The sequence below is a fragment of the Melospiza melodia genome, chromosome 3, assembly GCF_035770615.1.
Source record: "Melospiza melodia melodia isolate bMelMel2 chromosome 3, bMelMel2.pri, whole genome shotgun sequence".
NCBI classification, from domain to species: Eukaryota; Metazoa; Chordata; class Aves; order Passeriformes; family Passerellidae; genus Melospiza; species Melospiza melodia.
In genome coordinates this window covers 13,142,960-13,157,440 of record NC_086196.1, presented here as the reverse complement: position 1 = coordinate 13,157,440, position 14,481 = coordinate 13,142,960, and the positions used below count along the sequence as shown (strand labels likewise).

At 38.6% G+C, this 14,481-nt stretch overlaps 1 protein-coding gene across 4 annotated transcripts in view; it reads left to right on the top strand.

The window, feature by feature from the left end:
• The first annotated feature begins 2,786 nt into the window (after positions 1–2,786).
• NOL10 (nucleolar protein 10) overlaps positions 2,787–14,481 on the top strand; it is a 52,739-nt gene continuing 41,044 nt past the window's right edge. For all 4 annotated transcript variants that reach the window (XR_010027056.1, XR_010027055.1, XR_010027054.1 and 1 more), the window contains exons 1-10: positions 2,787–2,873; positions 3,327–3,372; positions 4,097–4,195; positions 4,968–5,045; positions 6,879–6,916; positions 9,725–9,861; positions 10,614–10,679; positions 12,338–12,398; positions 12,911–12,996; positions 13,347–13,425. Coding sequence is in view for 1 of the 4 variants with exons in the window: in XM_063150831.1 (XP_063006901.1) it covers positions 2,808–2,873; positions 3,327–3,372; positions 4,097–4,195; positions 4,968–5,045; positions 6,879–6,916; positions 9,725–9,861; positions 10,614–10,679; positions 12,338–12,398; positions 12,911–12,996; positions 13,347–13,425 (756 nt within the window). In the remaining 3 variants the exon portion in view is untranslated. The remainder of the gene's footprint in view (positions 2,874–3,326; positions 3,373–4,096; positions 4,196–4,967; positions 5,046–6,878; positions 6,917–9,724; positions 9,862–10,613; positions 10,680–12,337; positions 12,399–12,910; positions 12,997–13,346; positions 13,426–14,481) is intronic.

Sequence of the window (14,481 nt, the reverse complement as noted above, 5' to 3'; positions counted from 1 at the left end):
TTTTTAGTGATATATAAAAAGCAATTCATGTGTGGAGGAAGCGAGTCTCTACTGAAAGCACTCACAAAAAGATACTGAGATTTGTAGCTGAAATAACCATTTTGTAGGGATTTTTTTGTTTGCTTGTTGTTTTTTTTTTTTTCATTTCTAGGCTAATTAAACATTCAGTTCTCATAACTGCTATGATTCAAATTCTTTTCAATCATAGCGTCCCCTTGGGCATGACAAAGGGTCTTCCAGAAGTAATGGGAAAAAATGAACATATTGATCTGTGAGATGGCATTCACTGAAGAAGTAATTATTGTCTAATCCTTCTTGTTTGTTTCTTTAAACTATACATTTTAATAATGAAAACATACTTAACTGATGTTGAAGTATCTACATCATACCTATCTTTACCCACACCTTACAGGTCTGAAAGGTACAGTAGAGCTGATCACCTAGATAAGGCAGTTCTTTCCCATCACAAACCAAGAACAGTTTTAACTGGATCCCTGTTGCAGTCTCAAGCTGTGGAAATGCTTTGCATAATTAATTTTAGAAATGTTACATTCTCATAATCTCCTTAAATTTAGAATCATGTAAGTTGAAACTAGTGCTAACAGATGAGAAAAGTTTCTTGCTTTTCTGTACACATGCTTGTTATAACAAATAAGGTAAAATCCAAGCCATAGGGTTGTTGGATTTTTGGATTCTGCAATATACACTACTTAATTCCTTAACATTTTTATAGCAGGAATGCCATTTTTTCCCCCTTTGTATAGCTTTTTTTACTATTATTAGAGTGAAACATTTTATGCTACTTATTTATTGTTTTAAAAGAAAACTAACAAGAATGATGTTGATGTCTAAGCAATGCCCTGTTGAATGTTTTCCATTATCATATTTTCTCAGTTTACTGTGACTTTTCAAACTTTTTTTTTTTACCCCATTACATATTTTTAGTCTGGATGAGGCAGCAGTGAAGGTGGAGGGGAAGGAGCAGGCAGACATGCTGTGGGACCAGGATTGTGCTGCAGTCTGGTGGTAACACAGCTCTGCCAGCTCATTTCCCTGGCTGGCCCCACATGTGGTGCCATGTGATCTCAGGGCTGTCTAATTCCCTCATGATCATCACGTGTCTTTCTGCTCCCTTTGATCCACCAAAGCAATGAACTTTTCTGTGGCTTTGCCTCTCAGTATTTGTGGGTACTTCTTCAGGTGCCACAGCAAGGGAGCAAAACTCTGCCTCCAGACAATGATTAAGGGTATTGAAATACCCCACTTGAAGTATATCCCAAGACAACTTTCTCCAACAGATAACCAGAATTAATTTCCTAGCAATTATGACACTGACACTAGAAAGAAAGCTGCTCTCTTCAGCATTCTAGACCTCTAGGAATTCTTTGTAGGTTCAGACATCAGACTCTGCTGAATGCCTCTTGAGGTGCCCTGGAATACCCTCTTGTGCCTTCAAGCTGCTGTTCTAAGATAACACAGGTCTGCTGCACATTCCAAGTCACACTAACCAACCCCCCATGGGTGTCTGGGACTCCTTACAATACCCAGAATTGTGGATAAGTGAATTCAGCAATTCAGCTTTAAATGTCTATTAACGGCTCATGGTGCTCTAATCAGACTGTGGAACCTGATCTAACTCACCCCACAGAAAACATTCAGTGGCTGCTGCATCACACTCCTCAGGCTTAATTAACTGCATTTACTAGGGATGAGATTCAGCTGCGTGAGCTTCTAATGCCACCAGAGATGTCCCTGCACATCCTGCCTGCAGATTACACCACAGAAGGGTTTGGATTTTCCATCAGTCTTGTGTCAGTGCCGTCCTGGTGCCCTGGATACCACATGGCATCTCAGATGTCACTAGACAACCTACATATAAGCAAGTTCAGCCTTAGCTTTCTGAAATGGGAGCTTAAACACCTAGCTTAAACTTACAGGTACCTGTATTTAGGTGTGCTCATCTCCCAGGAATCTCAGCTCTAACAGAGCTCTTTTTAGTCGTGATATTGGTATCAGCATTGTTGTGATACTCCATGCATAAGAATTATTTGGAACTGCTTCAGTTTGCTTCAGTGCCAGAGATATGCATTGTTAAAATTTAGTTGCGATTTTCATTGTTTCTTCAACACGCATATGGACTGGATATACATTATTTCAGTCCTTGTTTTTGATCCTGTAAATTGGAACAAGAATGGTTGGAATTCTGCATACTGGTTTTCTTTTTTTCTTTTTTCAGCAGCGATGCTACAAAGCAATAAGAATGTGTCTTTCTACGGTTGCTGTCAAGGTTCTGCTCAGCAAATCCCGCACTCACTGTTTTCCATGGCTAAGGGACACGGTCTGCCACGGGGTGAGAAAATTAACCTCCTCCACCAAGGCTGCAGGAAGAACTCCTGCATTCCTGAGTTCACATGAAGACCATGGAGCATGACGCCACAGCTGCCTGACGGACAGACAGGCTCTCTGTGTCCGGACCCAGGCCGGGCCCTGCGGAGAGGGCTCACGGCCGCCCCGGCTCCGGCCCTCTCCCCCATCCCGACTCCCGGCAGCGCCGGGACCGCGGCCAGCGCCCAGGGACGAGGCGGCAGCGGAGCTGCTTCGCTGTGAGCTGCGGAGCCAGCGGACCTCGCTGTCCCGCGGGTTTGCTCTGCTTCCCCCGTTCTTCCCGGTGTGAGGCAGGGGCAGAGCCCCGGTGACGGGCCACCCTCCCCACGGGCCCCGCACGCCGCCCGGTGAGGCCGAGCCGGCGGAAGCGCCTCGCCTTCCGCTTCCTCTCTGCCCGGGAAGAGGCGGGCACGGCTGCGGCCATGCAGGTCTCCAGCCTCAACGAGGTGAAGATCTACAGCCTGAGCGCCGGCAGGAGCCTCCCGGAGGTGAGGGCGGCGTGGGGAACGGGCCCGGCCCGGCCCGGGTCCCGCGGGGGAAGCCGGACCCGCGCGGTGCCGGCGCGGGGGCCCAGCCCCGGCCCGGCCTGGCTGGACTGCCCCGGTCCATGTGCGCTTGTGTTGGGATCGTTACCGGGAAACAGCTCTGAGTGCTTCTTGCATTAGATAGGCAGTTTAAATGAGTGTAGAAATGCAGTTTAAATGAGTGAACCTCTGGCTGTGGCGGTGCTGGTCCACAGACCCGTAAGCAGCACGACCTTGTACGTTTTCTTGATGTGGAATGGTTAAATTTATCAGTGGAAGGGAAATTGTATGATAATCAAGAAAAAGAAAAGAATTAGCGGCCTAAATGTCTTATGTTTCAAATGGTTGGGTAAGTTTTGATTCTCGGGTTCCTGTATGAATAATGAGCTCAAGACTCATGTATGCCTTTGCTTGCAGTGGCTCTCTGACAGGAAGAAAAGAGCTTTACAGAAGAAAGATGTGGGTGAGTTTTCCCCCTCGCACTCAGCTACTCCACATACATAACGTGCAGGCCCAGAGGAGACTCCTCACTGACTGATACACAGAAGTTATCCCTAAGTCATAATATAAAAACTACAGAATTAAACTACAGATAGTTATTTTGACTTCTCATATAGCTTCACCTGAACACTGTATCATCAGTGGTGTTTTAAATTTTAGACATTAAATATTTGGGTTGTGGATTATAACAGAAACACGATGGATGAATTCCATGTTGTCCCTTACATTAAAATCAGACAATAAACTTCTTTGTGATGCTGTGCTAATCTTAGGGAGCAGGACTACATCATTTTAGCCTGAGCTTCTTACACACAAAAAAAAAGGATTTGGATTCACAGGAAGTGTTATACAAGAAACTTAACCAAGAAAAAAATGCATAGAGGTAGTGGGGTATGGAATACCTTATATACAAGGCCTTAATTGTGAAAGTGTGCAATGAGTATTTGCTACTATGTTGTATAATGGTTTGTTACACAGTTACTTTGCAGTTCTAATTTATTTTTTCACAGGGGTAGTCTGCTTCTCACGGTTAGCAGACTGTGTTAAACTGCTTATAATGTGGTACTTAAAATATCTGTAAAGGATATTCCCTGTACTCAATTAACTCAACATGCTTCCTTAGGAAACTGTTACAATTTTTTAGACTGATAGAATTGTGCTAATTCTACAATTTTTTTTCTTTACAGATATCCGTAGAAGAATTGAACTTATTCAAGACTTTGAAATGCCCACTATTAGCACAAAGATTAGGGTATCAAGAGATGGACAGTATATTATGGCAGTTGGTGAGTTAACTAACAGTCTCTCTAACAGAGGCCAAAAGTCCTAGCTAATCTTGGGTGCAGTGACTGAGTGTTTCAGGTAGAATTGTTAAGAGTTCATTTTAAAGTGTGGAAATGAACATTCTGCTGGAAGCATACTCTTAACATGTGATAGAACAGCTGTCTTGAGAGTGGTGCTGTGGAACACTTCTCTTTAGAATACATACATTCTTAGAATCATAGAATGGTTTGGGTTGGAAGGCACTATTGAAGATCATCTAATCCAACTCCCCTGCTGCCAGGGTTTATAATACAAATAAAAAATTAATAAAACAAATCCATCTATAATACAGTTATATGTTAAGTCCTGAATTACTTTTAGTGTATGTTAAATAACTTCTGAACATCATTGTTTGAGTATTGTTTTATAGGAGGAGGATAATCTGCATTTTGTGACTGTCAAAATGGGATCCAAACATGAGTACTTTAATAGGTGTTAATAACATAAAGAGCCTTGGTCTTTCAGATTTACTGGAAGGTGTTACTAGATTCTGTAGGACATATCTGGTAGCTAGGAGAACCTGCGTACTAGTAGGGTGCTTACAGAAACCAGGCTGTAATGTTGTGTTACTAAGAGGTGTGCTCTTCCAGTCATAGAGACTTTGGGAAGGTCAGAAGACTTATAGTAGAAACACAGTAAAGCCTGTATATCTAACACATTGTACTTGAAAAAAATGCTTTTGCATTATCTTTTTGTTTAACTCTTATTTAATCAAACATCAAATTACTTTTTCAGGAACTTACAAGCCCAGGGTCCGCTGTTTTGATACCTATCAGTTATCCCAGAAATTTGAAAGATGCTTAGATTCCGAAGGTTAGTACAAGCCATGGCTGTTAGTACATAATAGTACATGTTAGTACATGTCTGTCATACATAATTCAGGTTGGACTCCAGCAGAAATTCTGATCTCTGTGCTGAGGAGATGGAATGAACTTCAGGGGAATGCAGGAATCTAGAGTAAAACCATCTAGTCTTCATCTCTGAATTTTCCCCTTTATTCTGATTTCAAAGTTCTTTCCTTGCCTGGAAAAGAGGGTGTGAGGGATGTAAAATTTACCTTGAGGCAGAAAGTGTGGGGCTCAGAGAGTGAATGTGGCTGAAGTCTGTGTTCTGTTTGGTGAATGTCACAAAGGTTCAGTGGCTGGCTGGTGGCAAGATCTCCCTTTTCTTACCTCTTCTGTGAAGCAGTAAGGTGGGAGAACACACTGTGGGTTGCTCTGTTTTCTCTCTGGAGCCCAGCTCAGTAGGTGAGTTACAGAGTAAAGAGAATTTCTGGGAGGGGGTGTTGGTTTGTTTGTTTGCTGGTTTGGTTTTCTGTTTGTTCTCTGGAAACAAATACTTAGGGTAGATGGTAGCATGGCCAAGGCCCTAATTGCACCTTATTTGCTACTAATTTGGTGGGAGAACAGCTATGGTGAGGAAAATAAGGAGCCATCTAGACAATGGGAAAGGGAGAATCATCTGGCAGTTAGAGGAGGGCAGGAGCTGCTACAGCTCTGAGCTTTTAGGGTGCTTAAATTTCAGCAATTAAAAGGTTATTTTGTTTGTTTAGTTGGTTTTTGGTTTTTGGGTTTTTTTTGCCGGGGGAGGGGGGTGCAGGGGTGGTGGGAGTGTTGTTATTTCAGGTTTTTCTGTTTGAAGACTGATGACTGAAAGCTGGGATGTAGGGGTGACCAAAACAATGAGGAGATGAGCACATTCATTACAGAAGAATTGAACTGGTTGAACTTTGATGTATGTGAAAGTGATGCAAGAAATAAAAATTGTAATAAGAGCATGGACGTGTTTTTGTGCTCTCTGCCTCAGGACTACAAGAAGTCATGTAGGGTGAAGGAACAGTGTTAGGCAGGGTTTCAGAGAGGCTGGGGAGAGGAAGGTATGGCAAGAGTGAAACTCTCTTTTAAAGAGTAGAAGTCATTGTAATTATAAATGCTTGCTGCTAATTAAAGTAAATTTTTTTGAACTGGCATCTTGGTAGACTGCAGAAGTATGTTTAATTTGAAGTCTAGCATAGAGTCACTTCAGGTAACTTTAAATGAGTTATCTCATTTAAATAGAACTAATTTAGCTGAAGCAGCTACTCCCTAATGTTCCCAACTCAGCTCAATTAAAACTAGGCAAAGTTCAATATGGTAGTGTTCAACGCGTGTAGTAGCTTTCACATTTGTGATTTTTTTTTGAGCCTTAACTTCTTTTGTGAAAGTGCTTATCCCTTGGAAGGACTGCATGTGCAAGTTTATGCATATATGTCCAAACTCTTTGATTTTTTTATCATCTTTGATAGATTACCAAGCTCCATGGACCACACACTTACTGAAAACCATTTGATTAGACATTTCCCACACCGATAAACTACGTGGTTGAGCATTGTGTTGAGGAACGTGTCAAGTATACAAGAACAATAAAAAGATTACAGGATGCTTCATATGTTTCTAAAGTTTTAGAAAACTACTTATTGTTTTGCAAATCAAGTTACATTATTAGAGATCTTGCTAAAGATTAATGCCTGCATTATGCATTGACACCTGTGGGGAACACTTACATGACTAAAGATTAGCATGAGTTTAAATGTTTTCAGGATTATGCCAATGTTTGCAAATAACTGCTTGCTTAGTTGACACAAAATTCTCTTGCTCTCTCTTCTAGTGGTTACGTTTGAGATTTTATCAGATGATTACTCAAAGGTATGTTTAATAGTTTTCAGTGTATAAATAAAAGAATTGTTTAGTATGTATATTAAAATGTATTTTCATATATAGTAAAGGCAGTCAATCAACACAGCTTTTGGAAGAAAAACGGTTTTTTAAAAACAGCAAACAGGGTAAACATTTTTGCGCCTTTAAAATTTTGTTTGTTTTCTTTGTGTCTTTGTACTATAATTTACTTTACAACTTTTAAAATCTTTTGTGTGTTGGAGAGAAAAACCTCAAATAGTGATCTATCCTACAAGCAAAATAATGTGAAAAATGGAATTAACTGTTCTTCCTGAGCTAACATTTAGTCACAATCCCTTGTGCCAAGTGATGCACACATACATTGTTTTTGAAAGGTGAGATAGCTATGAGTAAGTTAACAACCTGATTTGTCATTGTTGTTATAGACATGACGATGAGCATATGAAGCAAAAATTGTGGAGAGAAGTAATGTCTTTTTTCTTTAGTTTTATTTTTAAATGAAGTGCTGTACCTGAAGGAATCACCCAAGTGTTTATTTTATGCTTTTTTTTCTGTGAAAAGACCTTACCATTTCAGGTATAGGTTTGTTTTAATAAATACTGCTCTTTGATCAGAGGCACGATCATCTAGCCTTGTAGCTTTTTTTGCATTTTTCCTGTGAGATTTCCAAGGAAGTGCATGAATTCAAGTAGCAGAAGGTAATGGCTGATACTTCACAGTGGCTTCCCACTTGTCTGTCTAGTGGAAGATGTTTCTGGCTCTACATACCAAATAGTCATTTGGGAGACTGAGGAACATGCTGTCTTCCCAAATGTTTCTGACTGGTTATGAACAGAAAGGTGTGTGTGTTTTCAGCTGAAATAGGTACTATATTTCAGGCTGAAGCCCTACTTTTTCAACTTCATGTAATCTTTATGTTTTCAATTTTATTTTACTAAAACTTAAGAAATCATCAGAAAGAAAAATAAACTTCAAGTGGCTGTCATAGTGTTGTGGACATGTTAGAAAGAGGGAATGATACTCGAGAAATTACACTTGAAATTTTTAGAATCATAGAAGTATTGATTGGAATGGGTCTTTAAAATATCATTTTAATGCTTGAACAGTTCTGTCAAAATCCAAAGGCATGGTGGTTCCAAAGATTTACTGAATAAATTGTTGCAATTCTGCTCTATCTTGTCATAAAGAATTTTTAGTTCCTGCCCAGGAAAATCTTGAGCTTTTACTGTTGCTGTTGCAAAGAGGGATTTTTTTTGTCCTGGATTCTGTCCCTTGTCAGTCTTGGTAGCCCTCTTGGTGCTCTCAGCGTCCAGGGAAAATAGTGTCTCTCCAAATCTGTTCCTGCCATCCCTTTAAGGCTTCTTTGAGGCTTATTCGCATTTTCATAATGAGAGCACTTTTTTTCTTTCATACAGATGAGTATGAATCTGTATGAAAGAAAAGGCCAGTTACATTTCTGTGCCTTTCTAAGTTTTAGGTTTAAAAGTCTTGGACTTGGACTAAGTTTTAGGCTTGGGAGAGAGTGTAGTGTATTTTTTCCCACAGCCTTTTGCCAGGAGACCTGTGTTTCCACGTAATATTTTTGCCACGCACCAGTGCCAATGCATTTGCTACTGTTGGAATTTTCTGGTGGTGACCAAATTTAATTTAGTATGAAGAAATGACAAACACAATTTACACTGAGCTGTATTCTCTACTAATGGAAGAGAACATTAATATATTCAAGTCTAATATTATAGAAATTTGTGTTTAAATAGAAAATTATTGGCGGTAAGACAATTATACAGATTTATAAATAAAGATGACAGATTTAAAGTAACTTTAAATAAAACTCAACTTAAACTTTAAACTTAACTTTAAACTTAAAAGTCACCTCACTTCCCTGAGTTTCTCATCCTTATTTGCATTGCTAGCTATGTAATTCAGCAGTGGAAAATTTTAGATATTTGCTATGTATTGTTTTTAGAAGATGCATGTACTACACAGGCTAAACTAAAGTATCACTTCTCTAATCCAAGCTAAATAGGGATGAGGCTCAGAGACGAAGGTTTGGCAGGGGTTATCATGCATGGCATGAGTTTGGGCCAGGCCAGCTGTTCCTCCATTGCTCAGTGCCATGGTTTGAGGTGCAGCACGTGATGGGGGTGACCCTGTCTCTGGAGGGGGCGAAGAATCCCTTCCTGTGAGTATGTGCCATGTTAACCTGCCATAAGGAGTGTAACAGCAGAACCTGGCCTGTTTTATTTACTGGGATAGGTTGAGCTCTCTAGTAATGCCTCCCTGTAGGTTTTTCCAGGAGTGAGATGTTTGTCTAAGTTTCAGAAAGAAACAATGTTCTTATTCAGTTGGCAAAGAACAAAAATGTAGAAAGATCGCTGGTGTCATTTACTGGAATGCTGCTGTGCATCAGGATGTGTAGCTCATCTGCCTAGTCCTTGTGAATGTACTGGTGTCTGCACAGCTTTGTACCTGGAAGAAATCACTAACTGCAGTGTCTTGAAGGAAATAGAAATGTTAATTTTGGTGCAGCAGAGTGTGAAGTAACTGTGCTGCTTCTGACTGCAGAGTCACTTTCAGGGTGTCTCATTTACTCCTGTGAATATTCATATAAAGTATATTAACAAAACTCTGCTGTGGCTAGTGAGAATGATGAAGTACTAGTTGATTCTGTCATTTTAGTAGAAATTGTTTGAATAAGTTGTGATAAGCCTTTATGAGTTTGAAAAAAAAAAAATCACTGAAGTTTGTGTTAAAAGACAAGTTGGGGAGATACTTGTCTGTTTCTGTATATTTCAATGCTTTCTGTTTTATTTTCAGATTGTCTTCTTAGAGTGTGGCAGATTTGTGGAGTTTCATTCACAACATGGCCATTACTACAAGACAAGAATACCAAAATTTGGTAGAGATTTCTCTTACCACTACCCATCATGTGACCTGTATTTCGTAGGAGCAAGGTATTAAGTGGACTATTTTGTTTCAGTTTTGTTAGCAGTGTTTTCCAGTAATAAAATGAACATTAAAGTATTAGAGAAGCTAAAAAGTGGAAAAAGCGGCAATTCCTTCCAAATTAATAAGGGAAATGGTGAGGGGTAGAAAATGTGGGAATTAATTTTAATTCAGTTTCCCATGCTATTTTTAAGCTGGTTTTTTTTTTGTTTTTTTTTTTTTTTTTTATTCTTAAACCAGGTAAATCGTATATTTGCAAATTTGTATTAAAAACTGCAGGTCAGTGTATTGTTTTAAAAAGTGTTTAGCATTTAAGTCAGGAAAATGAAATAACTTTTCCTATCCTGGTTGGTCTTTTATTGCTGTGAAGTGTGAGTTAAATCACATAATTGGGTTTCTGAAAAGACATGGTAAAAATAAAATTAGATTCTTAGGGTTCAAGCAAAGTAAGTAGAAATTCAAGATGTAACTTAAATCACAGGAAATTAAAAAGTCTTGAGAAATGAGTTAATGTATCTTTTGCCTGGAAAAATAGTAGTTGGTAGGATATTGAAGTATAATAAATAAATGGTGAACATGCACATTTTTCTCTGTGTTTTGAACTCCAAAGTATTTATTTGTGTTGTTGTAAATTGTGAATTCTGAAAATTGTATATTTGAAATTAGACTGTAATAAGAATCTTTACAATGCCTCTAAATTTACAGCAGTGTTTTTCAGTATTAGTTAGACACAAGAGTAATTTGGGGTTTTCTTTTGTAGTTCTGAAGTGTACAGGCTAAATCTGGAGCAAGGAAGATTTCTGAACTCCCTGCAAACTGAAGCTTCGTAAGTTCTGTGTAATGCATGACCTCTCTTCTTTCCACCAGGTGGAAGCAGACTTCTAGCATGCTCACCACCAGTACTGAAAGCTGCCCAAATGCTTTGAACAGTTGAAAGTGAGCATATGCTGAGTCTGACTCTCATTTCATTTTATGTTCTGTAATTTTTTTGTTCTAGTTTTTATGTTTAATTGAATTTTTTTTGTGGATGTTTTAAAATTGCTTAATATGGACTAAATAGGTATTATATAACTTGATCTTAAGAGCATTTCATTAAAACTTTGCCATTATTACTCAATTTAGCCATCATATAGAGATCTACCCACAGGGTATGTACTTTCCCAGACATGTCTTTGTCCTTCTGCTCTTGAAGTAGCCCAGAGAGAATTTTTATATCTCCAGCATGTGTCTGATTCTTTTGAAAACCCTACCAGAGTAAGAACTGAGCTTTTTTCATGTGGGGAGAGGCAGACAGACTTCACTAGATAGAGTGGCTTGATGGTGGGCAAGAGCTGGTGGGCAGAATAGCTTAATGGATGAAGAAGTATTTGGGAAGGCACAATAAAAAACTGAGCAACAGGAGTTTAAAAAAGGGAAAATCCTGGCATGGGAGAGGTAAGGGTGTAAAGTAAAATCTGGATTAGAGAGATGAGACTTAAGTTGTGAGAATGTTTTGAGGTGAAGGAGTTGAATGAGTTACAGAATTAGAAGTAGAGGGCTTTGAATGGAAGAAGTTGGAAAGTGCTGGGATAAGTAGTGTAGAAAGGAAGAAATATTTGTACTTTAGAAGAATTGTTGTCACAATACAGGGCTCTTGGGTGCCCTACTGAGAAACAGAATACTTGGGTGAGAGAAAGGAGACCATTGGTCAGACAGAACATGCTGGAGATGTAAGCTTTAGAACATAAGTAATCATAAGGATCTTTTGACATAATTAGAATCAGAGATTCATTTAGATTGGAAAAGACATGTAAGATCATCAAGCTCAACCATTAACCCAACACGGCCAAGTCCACCACTAGACCATGTCCCCAAATGCCTCATCTACATGTATTTTAATTATCCTCAGGGATGGTGATTGAACCACTTACCCTGGGCAGCCTGTTCCAGTGCTTGGCAGCCCCTTTCAGGGAGGAAAATTTTCCTGGTATCCAGTCTGAGCCTGGCACACCTTGAGGTGATTTCTTCAAGTCCTGTTGAGTTGTTTAAGAATACAGTGGAGCAGAGTGATGTGGCAGGGCTTGGGTAGGTGTTGGATATGGGCAGAGGAGTGCAGAGAGACTCAGAGCCCAGGCTCCTGTTCAGGGCACAGTCTCATGAATTCAGGTGAATTTTCTCAGGGGAGTCTTGGAAATTCCAAAGATGGAAATTTCTCAACCTCTATGATTAACACATTGCAGTGCTTAATTATCCTTACAGCGTAAAAATATTATCCTTACATCCAGTTGGAACTTTACCTGTTTGAAGTAATCAGCACTGTCTCTGCCTCCAGATTTTTAGTAAGCTCCCCTTAAGTATGAGAAGCTGTTGTCATTTTTCCCTCCCTCCCTCCAATTTTTGCTTTTCCAGGCTGAACAATAGTGTACATGATTGCAGAAATCTTATTAGCTGTTAATGTGTTAAATTGTTCTGAGGTCATTAAACTTGCTCCTTTTTCTGTTGTAGAGAGAGTAATGTCTGTGACATAAATCCTGTCCACTTCTTGTTTGCTATGGGGACGGCTGAGGTAAATGTTTGCCTTCCTTTTATGAAAAGGGCAGTAGTGTTTGTTGCATTTTGAAATTAATTTGCAGGAGGAAAAGAAGAAATCATGAACCTAATTAATTTAATTGGTCTCATTTGCTATGGTAGATATAGATAATGCTCAAGATGACTTTTCAGAGCATAGTGCAGATAAAATATTGGAGTTACTTGGTTGCTGAGCACTTGAGATTTTGCAGACAGGAGCAAAAATAATGTTCTCTCATTTTGCAGTGTAGCCATCTGTAGAAACTAGCTGGCATGTGTACCCTATTAATCTTAAAAAAATTAGTGTTAGTGATTTCCATTTAGATTACATTGAAAAAACTACAAATGAAATGTGTGCACCCTGTATGTCATTATTAGAACAACTCATGTCAACCTCGGAAATGTTGTTAATTATTCCTTAGATTAGATAATTCATAATTTTATTTAAATGTTTTCAGACTACCAGGTATCTGCTGCATAAGCTTGAACCATATTTTCTAAACTGTTTAGGGAAAAGTGGAATGCTGGGATCCTAGAACTAGAAATCGAGTTGGGCTGTTGGACTGTGCATTGAGCAGTGTGACAGCAGACACAGAGTAAGGCTTCCTTTTCACTGTTTTTTTTTTGAAGTTTTGGTTGTTTTAGAAATAAATCCCACTTTCCTTTAAAATGACCTGCCTGTTCTCTTGTCATTGCTAGTGTGAATAAAGGATTTTCTTAGTCACAAAGGAGTTCTCTTAGACACTGATCTAAGTAGTAGTGGCTGGTTTTGTATACAAATACACGTTGTGAATGTAAACAGTGCAGCTTTTTGAAGTAGTATTTCTCAGTGATACCTGTGAATTATTTTACTTAGCTAAGAATTAGCTTAGCTATTTTTAACATTAAAAAATTATTTGGAGGCTTTATTGAAAGTATGCCTAACTGTAAGCATTGTGCTTTGCAGGATAGAAGGTTTGCCATCCATTTCAGCACTGAAATTTGATGGGGCTTTGAATATGGCTGTTGGAACATCTACTGGGCAGGTAAATTTGACTTCATGTACCACAGTTCTTAGGAGATCCTGCTCTTGAAATTCCCAATCCATGTCTATCAATACATTGAGTGCAGTATATATCTATTACTGCAAGTATTTATTAGACCATAAATTACAGGTATAGAGTAGTAATAGTCAAACTGCAGTGTAATTTTATCAAATGCTTGTACTCTTCCGAATTTTGTAGGTACCACTTTAAATCATCACAACCTACCTACTCTACAACTGCAAATTTGCAGTTCACTTATGACTTGAGTCAAGTGTGTGGGGAAGTTGATGCTTTTTGGGGCTATGAGTACCATCTCAATGCAACATATGTGATCTCCTTCGTCTTAAAGTCTAGAAAACCAGAAATTATTGTCCTTCAACTGTTATTTTTAGTGTCTTATCTTGATATGAAGACTAATTTAAATTCATTTGTTGTTGCCATCATATTTGTAAAGGGAAGTGTGGGGATTGTTTCCTGCCATCATCAGTATTTTCATGGGTTTAGAAAGCTGTAGCTTCTTCAAGAACAGATTTATTTGTGAGAATTGTATTTGCTATGTTAGTGTACAAGTCAGACAAATTTTATTGCAGATGGTGTTTCTGATTAAATAAACTGATAATGTTATTTTCCCCAAAGATTATTGTTATTCACACTTTACATGTGAAAGATTTAACTTTCTCAAGTTCCATAGGAAATTTTGGAGATAAAATACAAGTTTCTGGAAGACAGGGTCTGTACTCTCTATTTTCCTCGACATAAAAAAATACATTCTGTGGTATTTCACTGAGGGAAAGTTATATTCACTGAATCTGGAAGGAAGTCTGAAAATTTAAATCATGTAACAACACCACAAGAATCTGAAAGTGAAATATTACTAATTATGAAACACTAAGAGTATTGAAAACAAAAAAAATGGTTTATTTTTTTCAATAGAAATTAAAAAGTCTTTAGAAAGATGATTAGGTCTTGAATTCATTAATTTTTCTAGATGGAAGCATGCTGATGTTAAAATACCAGGTTAGAATAAATTGGGCTCACTTAATAAGTTGTTTTCAG